The sequence below is a fragment of the Mobula hypostoma genome, chromosome 12 (genome assembly GCF_963921235.1).
Source record: "Mobula hypostoma chromosome 12, sMobHyp1.1, whole genome shotgun sequence".
NCBI classification, from domain to species: Eukaryota; Metazoa; Chordata; class Chondrichthyes; order Myliobatiformes; family Myliobatidae; genus Mobula; species Mobula hypostoma.
This window is the reverse complement of record NC_086108.1, coordinates 20,080,859-20,102,508: the sequence shown is the minus strand read 5'-3', so window position 1 is coordinate 20,102,508 and position 21,650 is coordinate 20,080,859. Positions and strand designations below refer to the sequence as shown.

General features: G+C 43.2%; 1 protein-coding gene across 4 annotated transcripts in view; it reads right to left on the bottom strand.

Moving 5' to 3' along the window:
* Window positions 1-21,650, bottom strand: part of dars2 (aspartyl-tRNA synthetase 2, mitochondrial) — a 95,429-nt gene that overhangs the window by 34,497 nt on the left and 39,282 nt on the right. For 3 of the 4 annotated variants that reach the window (XR_010019869.1, XM_063063704.1, XM_063063706.1), the window contains 5 exons: window positions 20,352-20,447; window positions 19,187-19,310; window positions 12,867-12,913; window positions 5,476-5,582; window positions 445-514 (listed from right to left, as the gene is read on the bottom strand). Coding sequence is in view for 3 of the 4 variants with exons in the window: in XM_063063704.1 (XP_062919774.1) it covers window positions 445-514; window positions 5,476-5,582; window positions 12,867-12,913; window positions 19,187-19,310; window positions 20,352-20,447 (444 nt within the window). In the remaining variant the exon portion in view is untranslated. The remainder of the gene's footprint in view (window positions 1-444; window positions 515-5,475; window positions 5,583-12,866; window positions 12,914-19,186; window positions 19,311-20,351; window positions 20,448-21,650) is intronic. The other variant, XM_063063705.1, reaches the window with a different exon arrangement.

Sequence of the window (21,650 nt, the reverse complement as noted above, 5' to 3'; positions counted from 1 at the left end):
CCTGAAGAAATTCAACACTACACCTAAAAACTGGGAAGATGCTACACCCAATTGATGGACCTGGAGGAAATCTGTCCAAGAGGGAGCAGTGCTATACGAGCGTGATTTCTACTGTGCTGCAGAGAGCAAATGGCAGCTCCAAAAGGAGAGACTGAACAACTAAAAGACCCAAACGTGAATTAACAGCCACCACTTACTTATGCCCACACTGCACCAGAATATGTGGATCCCAGATTGGTCTCTATAGCCACCTGAGAACTCACCAATACAAAACCCCTTAAGAGAACATCATATGCGTATCGAGTGATTGCACAACAAAACTTGCTACAAGGCAACATCTATTTAAGTGGAATTATTTATTACCACCAGAAATTGAAGTTTCATTAACATAACAAAGAATTAAACATACTGTTCATTTACCTTCCTTCCAAGTTCCGAACTCACCTGGGTAAACTCGGGTTGCCGGTCTGGCTTTGAACCCTCATCTCTATAACAACGTGCCACCTGAAAGTACCTGCAGAAATGATATTGCAAGTGAAACAGTGCAATAACCCAAATCCCTCCTGGAAATGAAACTGAAAGTTTACAAGCCTGTTTTCCAGCCGTTAATGATAATTGCATCTGCAATCTCATAATTCTTTTGGACTTTTTGGGGAAAACTATACATATGAATTTCTGCATGTACTGCCTGTTATACAAGTTTGCTGCTCAGCAATTGAAATTCTGCCTAAAACTTTACTGAAAGAAGTACTAGTTTGCAGACACACTGTAGCAATACCAAAATCTCTTCCATATTGACATTACTGGGAAAGAAAGCCTTCTTAAGTGGCTGAATTTAATGGCAAGATTATTGGAATTAATGATTTATGCCTGTAACTGAAATAGCACATACTGTTTATCATAACTGTACTGTGGTTGGATTAAAATGCCAAATTCACACTGCTATTAAAAGGCATTTGATTTCATATAGAAATAGTACTCCTCCCCTCCTCCACATGATCATGAATAGACTATTGGTTGGATAAATTATTCTGCAAATCCTGCTCTACTGACTCTTTAAGTTTCACTTTACTTCAACTAATACAAATAAACACATCTTCAGGCATATTATTAGCTGAATAAGATACACGTTTCCAAAATGGTTGCATCTGAAACCCAGAGCACCAAACTTTGTAAATAATTGTATCAGTTTGTAACTGAAACTTTAATTAAGATTGCAAGCTACTTCTTATAAAATCAATATATATTTTTAACAGATTAACTACCTTAACAATCTGTTATTTTCAAACTGTTCAACAAAAAGCTTAAGCTTGCAGCTCTACCTAATTGGGAAAGTTAATACGGTTGGATTGGATCGACTTTATTTCTTACATCCTTCATCTATATAAGGAGTAAAAATCTTTATTTTACGCCTCCATCTAAATGTGCAATGTGCAATTTATAATAAATAGTCTGTACAAGAGGACAGTCAATATAACATAGCAATACAATTGTATTTCTATGCTGGATGGAAAAGGACTATTTGGCTTTGAGTTATTTTTCAAATGACCCAGTCTGTTTTGAAGGACGCCATAGAAAGAAAGAACTGAAACATATCCCAGATGATTTTGTGAAGCTGGTGCCCCCATCATACATATTAAAGATTCAATTAAAATTCTGTCACAAGATGACACATAATTGTCTTTCTACTAGTCTTTTATTCTAAAGTTTAGTCTTTTATTTGAATTAGTCTAATCGCTTTTCTGTATTGTGCAAGTTACTCACCAAGATATTTGTTTACTATCTTTCTTTTGATTGTGATTCTATTTGACCAATTGCCTGGAAGATATGGTTTGGCATAATGATAATTGAGCAGATGATGAATTGGTTCTGACAGCCAGTGAAAAAGTCCACATTTAAGTCGAGTCAAGTCACTTTTTAGTGTCATTTCGACCATAACTGCTGGTACAGCACACAGTAAAAACGAGACAATGTTTTTCAGGGCCATGGTGCTACATGAAACAATACAATAACTACAGACCTGCCCAGGACTGCATAAAGAGCACAAAACAGTGCAGGCATTATAATAAATAATAAACAAGACAATAGGCACAGTAGAGGGCAGTGGGTTAGTGTCAGTCCAGGCTCTGGGTATTGAGGAGTCTAATGGCTTGGGGGAAGAAACTATTACATAGTCTGGTCATGAGAGCCCAAATGCTTCGGTGCCTTTTGCCAGATGGCAGGAGGGCGAAGAGATTGTATGAGGAGTGCGTGGGGTCCTTCAGAATGCCGTTTGCTTTACGGATGCAGTGTGTGGTGTAAATGTCTGTAATGGCGGGAAGAGAGACCCCGATGATCTTCTCAGCTGATCTCACTATCTGCTGCAGGGTCTTGCAATCCAAGATGGTGCAATTTCTGAACCAGGCAGTGATGCAGCTGCTCAGGATGCTCTCAATACAACCTCTGTAGAATGTGGTGAGGATGGGGGGTGGGAGATGGACTTTTCTCAGCCTTTGCAGAAAGTAGAGACGCTGCTGGGCTTTCTTTGCTATGGAGCTGGTGTTGAGGGACCAGGTGAGATTCTCCACCAAGTGAACACCAAGAAATTTGCTGCTCTTTAACGATCTCTACGGAGGAGTCATTGATGTTCAGCGGAGAGTGGTCGCTCCATGTCCTCCTGAAGTCAACAACCATCTCTTTTGTTTTGTTCACATTCAGAGACAGGTTGTTGGCTCTGCACCAGTCTGTTAGCTGCTGCACCTCCTCTCTGTATGCTGACTCATCATTCTTGCTGATGAGACCCATCACGGTCGTGTCATCAGTGAACTTGATGATGTGATTCGAGCTGTGTGTTGCAGCACAGTCGTGGGTCAGCAGAGTGAACAGCAGTGGACTGAGCACACAGCCCTGGGGTGCCCCCGTGCTCAGTGTGATGGTGTTGGAGATGCTGCTTCCAATCCGAACTGACTGAGGTCTCCCAGTCAGGAAGTCTGGGATCCAGCTGCAGTGGAAGGTGTTCAGGCCCAGTAGGTTCAGCTTTCCAATCAGTTTCTGAGGAATGATTGTGTTGAATGCTGAACTGAAGTCTATGAACAGCATTTGAACATACGAGTCTTTTTTGTCCAGGTGGGTTAGGGCCAGGTGGAGGATGATGGCAATGGCATAGTCTGTTGAACAGTTGGGACGGTACACGAACTGCAAGGCGTCCAGTGAGGGGGGCAGCAGGGTCTTGATGTGCCTCATGATGAGCCTCTCGAAACACTTCATGATGATGGATGTGAGCGCGACGGGACGGTAGCCGTTGAGGCAGGACACTAGAGACTTCTTCGGCACGGGGATGATGGTGGCGGCCTTGAAGCACGTAGGAACGACGGTGTTGCTCAGGGAGATGTTGAAGATGTCAGTGAGAATTTCTGCTAGCTGGTCTGCACATCTGCCAGGAATATTGTCTGGTCCAGCAGCCTACCGTGGGTTGACCCTGCACAGAGTTCTCCTCACATCGGCCACGGTAAGACACAGCACCTGGTCATTTGGAGGAGGGGTGGTCTTAACAATTAATTTAGTTATGTGGACTATTATTCCTTGCGTATCAGGGTTAAAAATGCATATTTAAGGATACAACATACACAAATCTACTTCTGGAAATTCTTTTACATCTTTATGTATTTTAATTGTTTCTATAACATACATATGTTTACATTAAATGAACAAAAAAGTTCTTGAATTTCTCAAGTTCAGTATTACAGAGCAGAATTAAAAAGCATATAAAAGAAGATTTTACAAGCAACATTCAAGACATATGTCTTGAGGTGCTCACTGGAAATCAAGCAAGAAATACATTGAAATTTTGCTGCATAACATAATAATAATGCACACAAATATTTTGCACACATTACAGAAAAAAATGAGACTGTAAAGGTTTTACAGTTGTACCACTGTATCTGAATTCTCCCATAATTATATGACCTGATAACACAGATATTCACATTTTACCACTGCATGTATAGATATAAAAAATTGTTGAACTAAAAAGGTATAGAAGAGACAGCATAGAGAGAGCATTCCCAGTTTCAAATTGATGCCCTGGACTCTCTCTTCAACTTCTGCCATATGACAACTGTGACAGGGAGAAAGAACTGCATACTTCTTTCCTCTCCTTTGTGATACACTACATGACAACTGGTGGACTCAAATCACAACTTATTAAAAACTGAAACCTAATACTTTGCAGTGTCTGTGTGAATCAAACAAAATCAATATTGAAAAATTCCTAGTCAGAACAACAGTTGCCCTGTGGCTTTAAAATTGTATTTTATAGTTAATCTTGTGAGGTTAGATTAATACCTTGGCTAATACTTTCACAAACCTGATAAACTGAAATAAAATCTGAATGATAGTGGGAAGACCAACATTTTCTGCTCATCTCTGGTGACCAACCAAGAATCCATCTCCTTGCACCATTGTTGGTAAGAGAGTTTCAAGATTTAGTAAAAACAAAGGAACAGGAATGTACGTCCAAGTTAGTAAGGTGTAAGGCTTGGAGAAGTTCTGTAAATTCACGATTGTTCTTAATGGTAAATGCCAAAGGTGAGGGAGTTGTTGTCAGAGTGGTGGAGACGAGAAACTACAGCTTTTCGTGGCTGATACACAATGCTGCCACTGTGCACTGCTCAAGTAAAGAAAGTGCAGGGTGATGAGTGGGGTAACAATCAATTGGACTGTGTCATCTGGATGGAGTTGAGCTCAAGACTTGTTGGAGCTGCATTTGTCCAGAAAATTTTCCATTCCATTCCTGATGTACTTTGCAGAAGCTGAGTAATTTCGTGGAGAATATGCAGACTCTCACATACTGCTCAAGAGCAATATTTATGTGACTGGTCCAGCTAAACTAATGCTCAATATGTACCTCCAGTTGTAAATGGTACACGATACAGTAATAATCATGCTATTGAATGTTAGGTATGTACTCTGTCCTGTGAAGATGGCCTATGCCTTACTTTGAAGCACAATGTTTTTCTTGTCACCAGATCAATGCTTGCCTAAATGTTGTTCAAGTCTTGCAATACACTAGCATGCACTGTTTTATTTTTAAAACTGCAAATGGAACTGAAGATTGTGCATTTATCAAACATCCCCACTTCTGATCTCATGATGGAAGGTCCTACCTGAAGCAGCTGAAGATAGTTTGGTCAAGACATTTTTTTGAGGAACTCCTGCAGGAATGCCTGAAATAATTAACTTCCAACAACCATTGGGACCTTCTGCAAGGTGTGCTTCTTTCAGCATGAGTCAAACTGCAAAACAGCTCTACCAAGTCAAACATATGTGTAGAGGATTTACATAGGCATCTGGGTTTGGAGTTGAGAATCCAGTGCCTAGATCCCTGTCAGGTGATCCATCAGATTTTATTCTTAATTCAAGTTACTTTTTGATTCAATATTTCCTAAACTGAAAAGTCATAATCCCCCACATTTGTTGGTTAGAATAAGATCTTACCTATCCAGTCCTCCAACCATCAGTAACTGCTTGAATTGCTGAGGGCTTTGTGGGAGACTATAAAACTTTCCTGGCTCCCTCGAAGGTACCACAAATTCCTTTGCTCCCTTAAGAACAAACAACAAGTTAAATCTACAGCAAGCTCATTCTGTACCCTTAATGGAGGTGCAGATCTGAAGTCAAGTGAGCACTACATTGTTCATCATGGCTCATCAAGATAGTAGTTCAGAAAGGCAATCAGCTTTCCTCCTCCAATTTAACTAATTGGCATTTTAAAGAAGACCAAACAGGGCAAATATCAATGGAGAGTAAGTTGCCATAAATGGAATCTTATGAAACTGAAACATTTGAACAATTTTCAGTATTCTACAAGCTCATTTACCAGATTTGAATATAGGTTGTAAAAAAAATCTTAAGGATTCCAGAAATCTAAAATAGAAAGCAGAAGATGCCAAAAACAGAGGATAGATAGTATCTGTGGAAAAAAACAAATTAACTGTTTAATGTTCCACAGATGTTGCCTGACCCACCAAGTGTTTCCAGCATTTTCTATTTTAGATGATCAGTCTTCCAAACTGTATTTAGCATGTTATCTCCATTCACCAACCTTCAACTGCCATCCTCTCTCCTGATTGTAAGACTCGGGAAAAGAAATGAGATTCTTCCATCTGTTTCACATCTTTCAGCTGTGCTAATCACAATATTGTAGCAGAAGCATATTCTTTCATATCAGATACGACACATAAGTATTCATGAAAGCTAAACTGATCAGAGAATGAATTTTTTGACCCAAAGTGTTTGCCAACAGACACCTCCACCACTTGCTTTACCCCATTCCACAGCAGGAGGTCCAGTGCTACACTCTCTAGTAGATCTCTCTATTATATTAATAAAGGAAGCACTCTTGGATACAAATTCCATAAATTCCATTCAGTCCAAGCTTTTTACACTATGGCTGGCCCAGTCAATATTAGGGATGTTAAAAATTCCCACTAATATTACCCTGCTAAGTTTACAACTGGCTACAATCTCTCAACACATCTGTTCCTCCATTTCCCCAACTATTGGGGGCCTATAATACAATCCCATCAGAGTGAATATCCGCTTCTTGTTTTTAAGTTCTACCCATATGGCTTCATTGAATGTCCCGTGGGTAGCGGGCTGGAGAGGTTCAAAGAATATCCTTAAACATTGGGCTGCCAATCCTGCCCTTCCCCCAGCCACGTTTCTGTAATTATGGTATCCTAACCCCAGAGCAAATACTGCTTTGAAAAAAATAAAACAATAAATTCGACTTCATTTTGACCTTATGAAAGTTGTTGGTTAGAAAGAATGACAGTCTACAAATCAGTGAATTCGAATGAATCGAGGACAGTGGAAGCAGGCAGACTAATTGTCTTTGTTCTTGCCATGAGTTTGGGGCTGGAGGCTACCATTTTGTAGACACTATTCTCCATTTTGTGAGCTTGACATAAAATATTCTGCAGAGGCTGGGGTCAAAGCAACACTCACAACACGCTGGAGGAACTCAGCAGGTCAGGCAGCATCCATGGAAACGATCACCTACATCCGGGATACATCCCATGCCCTCCACCTCTTCAGTAACTTTCAGTTCCTCGGTCCTGATCGCTTCATTTTCACTCTGGATGTCCAATCCTTATACACCTCCATTCCCCATCAAGAAGGCCTCAAAGCCCTCCAATACTTTCTGGACAATAGACCTCACCAGTTCCCCACCACCACTACCCTCCTCTGGTTGGTGGAACTGGTACTCACACTTAATAAGTTACTGGTGAACGCAGCAGGCCAGGCAGCATCTCTAGGAAGAGGTACAGTCAACGTTTCAGGCCGAGACTCTTCGTCAGGACTAAATGAAGGAAAAGTTAGTAAGAGATTTGAAAGTGGGAGGGGGAGGGGGAGATCCAAAATGATAGGGGAAGACAGGAGAGGGAGGGATGGAGCCAAGAGCTGGACAGATGATTGGCAAAGGAGATATGAGAGGATCATGGGACAGGAGGCCCAGGGAGAAAGACGGGGGGGGGGGACCCAGAGGATGGGCAAGGGGTATAGTCAGAGGGATGGAGGGAGGAAAAGGAGAGTGAGAGAAAGAATGTGTGTATAAAAATAAATAACGGATGGAGTACAAGGGGGAGGTGGGGCATTAGCGGAAGTTAAAGAAGTCAATGTTCATGCCATCAGGTCGGAGGCTACCCAGACGGAATATAAGGTGTTGTTCCTCCAACCTGAGTGTGGCTTCATCTTTACAGTAGAGGAGGCCGTGGATAGACATGTCAGAATGGGAATGGGATGTGGAATTAAAATGTGTGGCCACTGGGAGATCCTGCTTTCTCTGGCGGACAGAGCGTAGGTGTTCAGCAAAGCGGTCTCCCAGTCTGCGTCAGGTCTCGCCAATATATAGAAGGCCACATAGGGAGCACCGGACGCAGTATATCACCCCAGCCGACTCATAGGTGAAGTGTCGCCTCACCTGGAAGGACTGTCTGGGGCCCTGAATGGTGGTAAGGGAGGAAGTGTAAGGGCATGTGTAGCACTTGTTCTGCTTGCAAGAATAAGTGCCAGGAGGGAGATCAGTGGGGAGGGATGGGGGGGACGAATGCACAAGGGAGTTGCGTAGGGAGCGACCCCTGTGGAAAGCAGGGGAGGGTGGGAAAGATGTGCTTAGTGCTGGGATCCCGTTGGAGGTGGCGGAAGTTACGGAGAATAATATGTTGGACCCGGAGGCTGGTGGGGTGGTAGGTGAGGACCAAGGAAACCCTATTCCTAGAGGGGTGCCGGGAGGATGGAGTGAGAGCAGATGTGCATGAAATGGGGGAGATGCGTTTGAGAGCAGAGTTGATGGTGGAGGAAGGGAAGCCCCTTTCTTTAAAAAAGGAGGACATCTCCCTCGTCCTGGAATGAAAAGCCTCATCCTGAGAGCAGATGCGGCGGAGACGGAGGAATTGCGAGAAGGGGATGGTATTTTTGCAAGAGACAGGGTGAGAAGAGGAATAGTCCAGATAGCTGTGAGAGTCAGTAGGCTTACAGTAGACATCAGTGGATAAGCTGTCTCCAGAGATAGAGACAGAAAGATCTAGAAAGGGGAGGGAGGTGTCGGAAATGGACCAGGTAAACTTGGGGGCAGGTTGAAAGTTGGAGGCAAAGTTAATAAAGTCAACGAGCTCAGCATGCGTGCAGGAAGCAGCGCCAATGCAGTCGTCAATGTAGCGAAGGAAAAGGTGGGGAACAGATACCAGAATAGGTACGGAACATAGATTGTTCCACAAAGCCAACAAAAAGGCAGGCATAGCTAGGACCCATACGGGTGCCCATAGCTACACCTTTAGTTTGGAGGAAGTGGGAGGAGCCAAAGAAGAAATTATTAAGAGTAAGGACTAATTCCGCTAGACAGAGCAGAGTGGTGGTAGAGTTCCTTCAGTTAGTCCTGACGAAGGGTCTCGGCCTGAAACATCGACTGTACCTCTTCCTAGAGATGCTGCCTGGCCTGCTGCGTTCACCAGCAACTTTGATGTATGTTGCTTGAATTTCCAGCATCTGCAGAATTCCTGTTGCTCACACTTAATAACTTCTCTTTTGGCTCTTCCCACTTTCTTCAGACCAAGGGTGTAGCTATGGGCACTCGCATGGGCCCCAGCTATGCCTGCCCCCTCGTTGGTTATGTGGAACAGTCTGTGCTCCAAACCTATTCTGGTACTGCTCCCCAACTTTTCCTTCGCTACATTGACAACTACATTGGTGCTGCTTCCTGCACCCATGCTGAGTTCGTCAATTTCATCGACGTTACCTCAAACTTCCACCCAGCCCTCAAATTCACTTGGTCTATCTTGGACACTTCTTTTCCCTTTCTCGATCTTTCGGTCTCCATCTCTGGAGACAGATTGTCCACTGACATCTTCTACAAGCCCACTGACTCTCATAACTACCTCGACTATACCTCTTCCCACCCTGCCACATGTAAGAATGCCATTCCCTATTCCCAGTTCCTCCGTCACTGCCGCATCTGCTCCCAGGATGAGGTTTTCCATTCCAGGACATCTCAAATGTCCTCTTTCTTTAAGGATCGTGGTTTCCCTTCTGCCGTCATCAATGATGCCCTCACCCGCATCTCCTCCATTTCCCGCACTTCGACCCTCACCCCATCGTCCCGCCCCCACAACAGGGACAGAGTTCCCCCTGTCCTCACCTACCGCCCAACCAGCCTCCAGATCCAGCACATTATCCTCCGCAACTTCCTCCACCTTCAACAGGACCCCACCACTAAGCACATCTTTCCCTCTCCACCCCTCTCTGCTTTCCGCAGGGATCGGTCCCTCCCCACGGATCTCCCACCCAGCACTTATCCCTGTAAGTGCAAGTGCTACACCTGTCCCTACACCTCCTCTCTTGCCACCATTCAGGGCCCCAAACAGTCCTTCCAGGTGAGGTAACACTTCACTTCTGAGTCTGTTGGGGTCATCTATTGCATCCGGTGCTCCCGGTGTGGCCTCCTCCACATCGGTGAAACCCGACACAGATTGGGGGACCACTTCGTCGAGCACCTCCAATCCGTCCGCCACAACAGACAGGATCTCCCCGTTGCTACCACTTCAACTCTGCTTCCCATTCCCATTCGGATATGTCTATACATGGCCTCCTCTACTGCCATGATGAGGCTAAACTCAGGTTGGAAGAGCAACACCTCATATACTGTCTCAGTAGTCTTTAGCCCCTTGGTATGAACACAGAATTCTCCAACTTCCGGTAATTCCCTCCCCCTATCCGTATTTCACTCTGCCCCCCTCCCGCAGCTGCCTATCACCTCCCTCATGGTTCCACCTCCTTCTACTACCCATTGTGTTTTCCCCTATTCCTTCTTCACCTTTCCTGCCTATCAATTCCCTGCTTCCCCTCCCCCACCCCTTTATCTTTCCCCTTACTGGTTTTTCACCTGGAACCTACCAGCCTTCTCCTTCCCACCCTCCCCCTTCCTTCTTCAGTCCTGATGAAGGGTTCCGGCCCGAAACGTTGACTGATCGTTTCCACGGATGCTGCCCGACCTGCTGAGTTCCTCCAGCGTGTTGTGAATGTGAGCTTCACATTCTGGGCTTGATGAATGTTTTAAAGAAGACACAATGATGCTCCAGGAAATTTGGACTTGAGATCACTTCCAAATAAGAAGTTATTTGTGAGATGTCCTTTGGTTGAATATAACATGCAGGTTTGTGAATGTTGGGGGTTGTGCCTACCTGGAGTAATTCAAGCTGGGTGCTGATTGAAAACAAAGAGCTATAAATTATCGACTGTCACTTGCTTTAAAGAGGGCAATAAATGGATGCTGGCTTGGAGTAGAGCCAATAAAAAGATGTTAAAGATCGGACACATAACGCGTGGCCAATGACACTGGAATGTAACATCTGAATTGATAAGGGATGGATAGTTCGTGTGTGCTGGTAGCGGTAACATCAAAGAATAACCATCGTGGAACACGTGGCAAGTGAATCAGGACTAGAAGGAACGCCTAGCCTGCACAGACTCCTTTGCCCGGGTAATACCTTTGCTATTCAGGAGAGTCAGGGAAACTTAGTAGATGTGCACACAAGGTATTTAGTGTTCAAATTCATGTATTTATTAGTTTGAACAATAAAGGTCGATAAGTACAGATCTCTCTGTGCCTCACAAGGGGTGATTCGTATAAAAAAGCTAACCAATTCAGACATCGAGACCTGCTTTATAACACCTCTAAAAACTAACACGTAATGAGCTGAACATGGACTGAATATGTTGCTTGTGGGGGAAACAAAAATTATGAATGATTTTAGTAAAGCTTACTGCTTTAATACTCAAAACCTCAATCAGCTTTGGCCACAATGATTCAGATTTATTTATCATTCTGGTGTAAAAGATCACTCCCGTCCTTCTTGAGAAAGATCTCTGAAACACGAATCTCGGTTCTACAGTATATTTATTTTGTTTAATGACAACCTTAACACATGGTATATGGAGACTGCATTAAGTAAGTTCAAAGTATATTTACCAGCTTTTCTACTTCACTTAGATTAACTAGTGATTTCTAAAAGAACATCTAAAATAGCTGCAAAATCAAAACACAAAATTACATTTTTACAGGTTTTCTTTGCAGATTTTCTGCTCCATTAACAGCATTGAGTAACAATGCCACTGAATTTGGTTAACGTACGTCCAAATAATAATAACACTAAGTCTTAACATTAATTTTCAGCATTGTTCAATCCTTTCCTACCTATGTTCGTGACACTTCTCACGCTCTGAAACTTTGCAATGATTTTAAGTTCCCTGACCCCCACCGCTTTATTTTCACCAGCCCATCCTCTGGGTTTCCCCCCCCCACCCCTTTTCTTTCTCCCTGGGCCTCCTGTTCCATGATCCTCTCATATCCCTTTTGCCAATCAACTGTCCAGCTCTTGGCTCCATCCCTCCCCCTCCTGTCTTCTCCTATCATTTCGGATCTCCCCCTCCCCCTCCCACTTTCAAATCTCCTACTAGCTCTTCTTTCAGTTAGTCCTGACGAAGGGTCTCGGCCCGAAACTCCGACAGTACCTCTTCCTAGAGATGCTGCCTGGCCTGCTGCATTCACCAGCAACTCTAATGTGTGTTATTAAGTCTAACAGTGGTCTTTGGCATGATTTTGCCCTTGTACGTCTTGTTGCAGTCCTATCAACAGTTGACCTTACACTTAATGAAGCCAAAGGATCAAAACAAGCCTCTTCCCTCTCTGTACGGATCTGTCACTGACTTCTATAACTGTGTAATCAGTTAACATAATCAGTTAAAACCACCACTGCAACTCAAAAGTCTGAAACATTAAGCCTCAGAATCCCAGTCTCTGCAGATGTTATGAATCAATCTCTTTCTGTTTTGTTTATTGTTGTCAGAACACAAGTCTCCTTACTCCAAAAGGATGCTTCATCACATGGTCCCTGCCAGCCACACAAAGCCCTTTCCTTGGGCACATGAATCTAAAAACCATAGCTCTAGAGACACAAAGTCACAGTGGCCTACAATAGTTCTGCTCCAGCTCATCATGTGGTGAGGTAATGTACTCAGACATGTAGGGAGGTGTCAGATCTATGCAGAGTTCACCAGTTAAGGCCCCATAATTGATCTGAATTATTTAAAACAGAATGGGCAAGGGCAAAAAGTCCAAGGAGAACTGATCCAAGGTTTCTCAAAAGTATATTTTGTGAACTAAGATAGAATGGTATTGGGTTGGGAGAAGAAAAATCTAACCACCATTGAGAATGGCATGTTTTTGAATGGAAACTTTTTAAGCTACGGTTTCTTTTCCACCTCTTTCACCTATAAGAGGTAGAAAAGAAAATGCAGTTGGGAAGAGCAGAAATATTTGGCGTACTTACTCCAGGTGTTCTCTTAAATAATGTTGGTGTCTCAACGTCTACAAAACCTGAAAACAAAACATGGGTAAGCAGCAAAGTATTGCATTAATTTACTTGCATTTACCACAATTTCGCATGTTTCATGCCTTCTATCAAATTTACCAAATCTGTAATACTGCCAAAAGAAATGAATTGATGGAAGTATTACAGTAGAGAAAATACAACCGAGGCATTTTATAACAAGAAGATTGAATTATCAGAGCTAACAATGCCCTCATGCTCTCTGAGAACTTCTGCAAAGTAATCAATGCAAAGGTAACAACAGACAGAAAAAAAGATAAATTAGAAATAAAGAGCAGTTTGTGGAAGTCAGTCATTTTCTTCGGCAGTTGAACGGGGCACGACTGAGCAAGCGCGTGTAAGTCGGACCATGAGGCAGCGGGAGTATTTAAAAGAAAGCAGATTAATGGAGCGGGCAACTTAGTAAAGAAAGACAGAGTAGAAAGGCTTTGGCTCCTGAGGCTTCGGCGAGCAGAGGCTGAGGAAGAGCTTCACTCCAAGTGAGGTAAGGTTGGGTAAGTTCCTTTAATAAATCAAACTACCTTGGCAGTAGGTAATGGAGGCAGTTAGGGCAATTGAATGCTCCGTTTGCAGGATGTGGGAAGTCAGGGCGAGCACAATCGTCCCTGATAACTACACCTGCGAAAGGTGCATCCAGCTGCAGCTCCTGACAAACCGAGTTAGGGAACTGGAGCTGGAGCTGGATGAACTTTGGATCATTCGGGAGGCAGAGGCAGAAATAGAGAGGAGTTACAGGGAGATAGTCACCCCCAAGGGTCAGGAGACAGGTAGCTGGGTGACTGTCAGGAGAGGGAAGGAGAAGAGACAGAATGAGCAGAGCACCCCTGTGGCCGTTCCCACCAATAATAAGTACATTGTTTTGGATACTGTTGATGGGGACGACCTACCAAGGACAAGTTGCAGTGGTTGCATCTCTGGCACCGAGATGGGGCCCTCAATTCAGAAGGGAAGGAGGGAAAAGAGGAGAGCAATAGTGATAGGGGATTCAATAGTTAGGGGGACAGATAAGAGGTGCTGTGGAAGAGATCGAGAATCCCAGATGGTCTGTTGTCTCCCTGGTGCCAAGGTCCGTGATATCTCGGATCGAGTTCTTGGTATTCTCAAGAGGGAGGGTGAGCAGCCGGATGTCGTGGTCCAGGTAGGGACCAATGATGTGGGTAGGAAGAGTGTGGAGGTCCTGAAAGGTGAGTTTAGGGAGTTAGGCACCAAGTTAAAGGACAGGACCTCCAGGATAGCAATCTCAGAATTGCTGCCAGTGCCATGTGCAGGCGGGTTTAGAAATAGTAAGATAGCGCAGATCAACACGTGGCTGAAGCCATGGTGCAGGAGGGAGGGCTTTAGATTTATAGATAATTCGGCAGTTTTCCAGTGAAGGTGGGACCTGTTCCGGCCGGACGGTCTACATCTGAACTGCAGGGGGACAAATATTCTTGCAGGTAGGTTTGCGAGAGGCGCTCTGGTAGATTTAAACTAGATACGAGGGGGGAGGGGAACCAGAGTGTAGGAACAAATGTAGGGAAGAAGGAAGAAAAAGAAAATAGTAAAGTTATTTGCACAGTTAGTGATAAACAGAGAGTAAGAGGTGGAAAATTTCTTAAATGCATTTATTTTAATGCTACGAGCATTATAAGAAAGGTGGATGAGCTTAAAGCATGGATTGATACCTGGAAGTATGATGTGGTAGCTACTAGTGAAACATGGTTACAGGAGGGGTGTGATTGGCAACTAAATATTCCTGGATTTAATTGCTTCAGGAGTGATAGAATCGGAGGGACAAGAGGGGGAGGTGTTGCATTGTTTGTCAGAGAAAATATTACAGCGGTGCTCTGGCAGGATAGATAAGAGGGCTCGTCTAGGGAGGCTATTTGGGTGGAATTGAGGAATGGGAAAGGTGTAGCAACTCTTATGGGGGTGTATTATAGACCACCAAATGCGGAGTGAGAATTGGAGGAGCAAATTTGTAAGGAGGTAGCAGATATTTGCAGTAAGCACAAGGTTGTGATTGTGGGAGATTTTAATTTTCCACACATAGACTGGGAAGCCCATTCTGTAAAAGGGCTGGATGGTTTGGAGTCTATAAAATGTGTGCAAGATAGTTTTTTGCAGCAATACATAGAGGTACCAACTAGAGAAGGGGCAGTGTTGGATCTCCTGTTAGGGAATGAGATAGATCAGGTGACGGAGGTTTGTGTTGGGGAGCACTTCAGGTCCAGTGATCATAATACTATTCATTTCAATATAATTATGGAGTAGGTCTGGACACAGGGTTGAGATTCTTGATTGGAGAAAGGCTAACTTTGAGGAGATGCGAAAGGATTTAGAAGGAGTGGATTGGGTCAATTTGTTTTATGGGAAGGATGTAATAGAGAAACAGAGGTCATTTAAAGGTGAAATTTTGAGAGTACAGAATCTTTATGTTCCTGTTAGGTTGAAAGGAAAGGTTAAAAGTTTGAGAGAGCCATGGTTTTCAAGGGATATTGGAAACTTGGTTTGGAAAAACAGAGAGATTTACAATAAATATAGACAGCATGGAGTAAATGAGATGCTCGTGGAATATAGAGAATGTAAAAAGAATCTTAAGAAAGAAATTAGAAAAGCTAAAAGAAGATATGAGGTTGCTTTGGCAAGTAAGGTGAAAATAAATCCCAAGGGTTTCTACCGTTATATGAATAGCAAAAGGATAGTGAGGGATAAGATTGGTCCCTTAGAGAATCAGAGTGGACAGCTATATGTGGAGCCAAAAGAGATGGGGGAGATTCTGAACAATTTCTTTTCTTCGGTATTCACTAAGGAGAAGGATATTGAATTGTGTAAGATAAGGGAAACAGGTAGGGAAGTTATGGAAACTATGATGATTAAAGTAGTAGTAGTAATGGAGGTTTTAAGGAATATAAAAGTGGATAAGTCTCCGGGTCCTGACAGGATATTCCCAAGGACCTTGAGGGAAGTTAGTGTGGAAATAGCAGGGGCACTGACAGAAATATTTCAAATGTCATTAGAAATGGGGATTGGCATATTGCTCATGTTGCTCCATCATTTAAAAAGGGTTCTAAGAGTAAACCTAGCAACTATCAGCCTGTGAGTTTGACGTCAGTGGTGGGTAAATTGATGGAAGGTATTCATAGAGATGGTATGTATAATTATCTGGATGGACGGGGTCTGATTAGGAACAGTCAACATGGATTTGTGTGTGGAAGGTCTGTTTGACAAATCTTATTGAATTTTTTGAAGAGGTTACTAGGAATGTTGACGAGGGTAAAGCGGTGGATGTTGTCTATATGGACTTCAGTAATGCCTTTGACAAGGTTCCACATGGAAGGTTGGTTAGGAAGGTTCAAGCGTTAGGTATTAATATTGAAGTAGTAAAATAGATTCAGCAGTGGCTGGATGGGAGACGCCAGAGAGTGGTGGTGGATAACTGTTTGTCAGATTGGAGACCGGTGACTAGTGGTGTGCCTCTGTACTGGGTCCAATGTTATTTGTCATATACATTAATGATCTGGATGATGGGGTGATAAATTAGATTAGTAAGTATGCAGATTATACTAAGATTGGTGGAGTTGTGGATAATGAAGTAGGTTTTCAAAGCTTGCAGAGAGATTTAGGCCAGTTAGAAGAGTAGGCTGAAAGATGGCAGATGGAGTTTAATGCTGATAAACGTGAGGTGCTACATTTTGGTAGGCCTAATCAAAATAGGACATACATGGTAAATGGTAGGGCATTGAAGAATGCAGTAGAACAGGGGGATCTAGGAATAATGGTGCATAGTTCCCTGAAGGTGGAATCTCATGTGGATAGGGTGGTGAAGAAAGCTTTTGGCATGCTCCCCTTTATTAATCAGACCATTGAGTATGGGAGTTGGGATGTAATGCTGAAATTGTACAAGGCATTGGTGAGGCCAAATTTGAGTATTGTGTACAGTTTCAGTTACCGAATTATCAGAAAGATGTCAACAAAATAGAGAGAGTACAGGGAAGGTTTACTAGAATGTTACCTGGGTTTCATCTCCTAAATTACAGAGAAAGGTTGAACAAGTTGTGTCTTTATTCTTTGGAACGTAGAAGGTTGAGGGGGGACTTAATAGAGGTAATACACATCAAAGTTGCTGGTGAACGCAGCAGGCTAGGCAGCATCTCTAGGAAGAGGTACAGTCGACATTTCGGGCCGAGACCCTTCGTCAGGACTAACTGAAAGAAGAGCTAGTAAGAGATTTGAAAGTGGAAGGGGGAGCGGGAGATCCAAAATGATAGGAGAAGACAGGAGGGGGAGCGATGGAGCCAAGAGCTGGACAGTTGATTGGCAAAAGGGATATGACAGGATCATGGGACAGGAGGCCCAGGGAGAAAGAAAAGGGGGAAGGGAGAAAACCCAGAGGATGGGCAAGGGGTATAGTGAGAGGGACAGAGGGAGAAAACGGAGAGAGAGAAAAAGAATGTGTATATATAAATAAATAAATAACCGATGAGGTACGAGGGGGAGGTGGGGCATTAGCGAAAGTTTGAGAAGTCAATGTTCATGTCATCAGGTTGGAGGCTACCCAGACGGAATATAAGGTGATGTTCCTCCAACCTGAGTGTGGCTTCATCTTTACAGTAGAGGAGGCCATGGATAGACATATCAGAATGGGAATAGGACTTGGAATTGAAATGTGTGGCCACGGGGAGATCCTGCTTTCTCTGGCGGACAGAGCGTAGGTGTTCAGCGAAACGATCTCCCAGTCTGCGTCGGGTCTCGCCAATATATAGAAGGCCACATCCGAGCATCAGACGCAGTATATCACCCCAGCCGACTCACAGGTGAAGTGTCGCCTCACCTGGAAGGACTGTCTGGGGCCCTGAATGGTGGTAAGGGAGGAAGTGTAAGGGCATGTGTAGCACTTGTTCCGCTTACAAGGATAAGTGCCAGGAGGGAGATCGGTGGGGAGGGATGGGGGAACGAATGGACAAGGGAGTCGCATAGGGAGCGATCCCTGCAGAAAGCGGGGGTGGGCGGGGGAGGGAAAGATGTGCTTAGTGGTGGGATCCCATTGGAGGTGGCGGAAGTTACGGAGAATTATATGTTGGACCCGGAGGCTGGTGGAGTGGTAGGTGAAGACGAGGGGAACCCTATTCCTAGTGGGGTGACGGGAGGATGGAGTGAGAGCAGATGTGCGTGAAATGGGGACGACGCATTTGACAGCAGAGTTGATGGTGGAGGAAGGGAAGCCCCTTTCTCTGAAAAAGAAGGACATATCCCTCGTCCTGGAATGAAAAGCCTCATCCTGAGAGCAGATGCGGCGGAGACGGAGGAATTGCGAGCAGGGGATGGCATATTTGCAATAGACAGGGTGAGAAGAGGAATAGTCCAGATAGCTGTGAGAGTCAGTAGGCTTATAGTAGACATCAGTAGATAAGCTGTCTCCAGAGATAGAGACAGAATGATCTAGAAAGGGGAGGGAGGTGTCGGAAATGGACCAGGTAAACTTGAGGGCAGGGTGAAAGTTGGAGGCAAAGCTAATGAAGTCAACGAGCTCAGCATGCGTGCAGGAAGCAGCGCCAATGCAGTCGTCGATGTAGCGAAGGAAAAGTGGGAGACAGATACCAGAATAGGTTTGGAACATAGATTGTTCCACAAAGCCAACAAAAAAGCAGGCATAGCTAGGACCCATACGGGTGCCCATAGCTACACGAGCTATTTAAAATTATGAGAGGGATAGATAAAGTTGACGTGGATAGGCTTTTTCCATTGAGAGTGGGGTAGATTCAAACAAGAGGACATGAGTTGAGAGTTAAAGGGCAAAAGTTTAGGGGTAACATGAGGGGGAGCTTCTTTACTCAGAGAGTGGTAGCTGTGTGGAATGAGCTTCCAACAAAAGTGGTTGAGGCAGGTTCGATGTTGTTGTTTAAAGTTAAATTGGACAGCTATATGGACAGGAAAGGAATGGAGAGTTATGGGCTGAGTGCTGTTCGGTAGGACTAGGTGAGAGTAAGAGTTCGGCACAGACCAGAAGGGCCGAGATGGCCTGTTTCCGTGCTGTAATGGTTATATGTTTATATTAGATTTGGAAGTATTTAACATGCAAAACATTTCAAATATGAGTAAAGAGTCTTCTAAACAGCTGGGTGGCACCTCATCTAAAGGAGGCCTAGCACCCCTCAACAATCCATAGGTAAAATGTGCTCCCCTCGACTACACTAACACATGCTACTAAGGAATATAGTTATTAAATGAAAAAGAATCAAATGGAATGAGAGATGTGAAATCATATCACTGTTTCTCACCATGTAAATTACAGAGATACTCCCGCATTCTCATGACCATCTGGGAACGTAGTCGCAAGTTGTACTGCATCTGGGAACTTCTCAGGTCCAAGTACCGGTGTTGCATACGTAATACTTCTGACTTCTGAAGAAAATTGGAAATTTGGAATTCTAAAATGTAGTCTTGCACCATTTTTTGAAAATTATACTGAATCTTCTTTCGCCTTCTGAACCGGCAGTGAATTTCAGATTATGACATTGCTAGTTCTTTTGATTGGGGAGAGATAGTGCAAATCCAATTCCCTCTGTAATCATCACGTCTTTGACAGCTTAATTCACATCATCTTGTGAGGCTCAAGCAGTCAAACTCTTATGCTGAGCTACTCTCAAAAGCTCAACATGGTATGCCATCGAGCCATTATGTTAAGTACTAACCACTGTTCTGAGCCGAGTTAGTGCAGCTTAGTTGGGTAGTAGATGGACTTGCCATAGTTGGCCTGAAAATTACTGGAGTATCATTTTTGGGAACTAGCCAGGAGGATGAAGATAAGTGAAGTAGTCATGACCATTCATTATTCAAAGGGCAAGTGATTTAAAAAAAGTTTGTGTGACGAGATGGAAAAGACATTTAGAAAGTTCTCAGAAGAGCACTTGATTTGCCATCAAAGTACAAACTTCAGTCTGAGGGCTTGGGTCGGATAGCTCTTCATTGATGCAGATGCAGATCTGATGAAGGATTTTGGACCTGAAGCATTAACCCTGTTTCTCTTTCCACAGAAGCTGCTTGACCTGCCATGGGCTTCCTGCATCGTCTGTCTTTATTTCAGATTTCCAGCATCTGTAGCTTTTTTTTTGCACTCTGGCAAGACTCATAAAACTGGGTAAGTTACCTATGGGTCCATGAATCAAGTGAGCAAGAAAGAAAGAAATTGAGAACACAGTAATGGGATTTCAAACAGTTCTACCACTAACAACAGGGATTTGAAACTGTGATTACTCATTGTGATAATGGTGTCCTGGTGTGTTGCTAGAGCTGTTTGTCCCTTGGGTAGTGTCTGCCAAAGTACTTAGACAAATCTGAAAGGAAGGGTTCAGTCATTAGGGAAGCAAGTGATAAGTGAAAAAAAAAACCAGAAGGTATTATGTCAACATGTTGTTGACATCGTATCTTCGTTCCAGAATTTACCTTTGCAAGCTCCTTGGTTTCAAAGGGTAACTTTCTGCATCTGTTTAGTAGCTCAGCATGCTGCAGCCTCACTTCAATTTTACCTGTCGACATCTCCTGAAGCCCAAAAGACAACTGGTTAAGTAAGGTAAGGAATCTTTCTGAAGTTATATTACCAACAAAATTCACCAGTGAAAAAGAAAAGCACTAATTCCAAGTGTCCAGAGATTAAAGTATTCTTGAATAAATATGAAGCAAATAACCCACCCTGACACATATCTCTGTGCAAAAGAAAAAAAAATCACTCTTAGGCTGTTTGGAGATTTGAAATGTAATTGTAGCTTCCCAATAATGATGGTGCTCATACTTTGGCAGTTTGCAACCCAATGCTGAAGTGATTCATATGTAATCAATCAACATGACTCCTTTTTTTTAATAAATAGTAATATGAATCAAAGAACTACTGTATATCATACTATGTAAGAAAACAATACATTAAAGATTCACCCTAGTCAAATAACCTTCAACTCAGAGACACAGCCTCAAGCCTTCATGATTACAGATGAATCACTGCTGCATAGACTAATGCACTGGGATGCAAACGGCTAACCTATCAGCACCATCATTATTGGGAAGCTACAATTACATTTCAAATCTCTAAACAGCCTAAGAATGATTTTTTAAATTAATTCACAGAATATGGAAGTTATTGCGTTAGGGATATTTAAAGCGGAGGTTAACAGATTCTTGATTAGTCAGGACATGAAGGGATATGGGGAGAAGGCAGGAGATTGGGGCTGCAAGGATAAGCGGATCAGCCATGATGAAATGGCAGAGTAGACTCGATAGACCAGATGGCTTATAAACCTATATCTTATGGTCTTATTAAAGTTATTGGTAATTCAGATATTTTCATCTCTTTTTTTTTGAACTGAATGGTTTGCTTTCATATGAAACACATAATGCTAACACAAACATGCAAATTGAAGATTGACCTTTATTTCAAAGGACTGGAATATAAAAGTGAAATTATTGATTAGTTTTGATTTTCACAGAATTAGAAGTCATTATAATCGTAGAGGCCATTGCTAAGACCATATCCAAAGTACACAACTTAGTCTGAAGGAAGTAGTTCGGAGAAGATTCAATAGGTTGACTCCTGGTAAGAAAGGATGTCCTACGAGGAAGGCTTAAGTAGGCTGTGGCTATCCACAATACAAGATAATGTTAATAAAACATAAGATTATGAAGGGCCTATCCAAGGTAGATGCTGACAGGATGTTTTCCCTTGTGGGAAACTTTAATTAAAGCAAGTAGTTT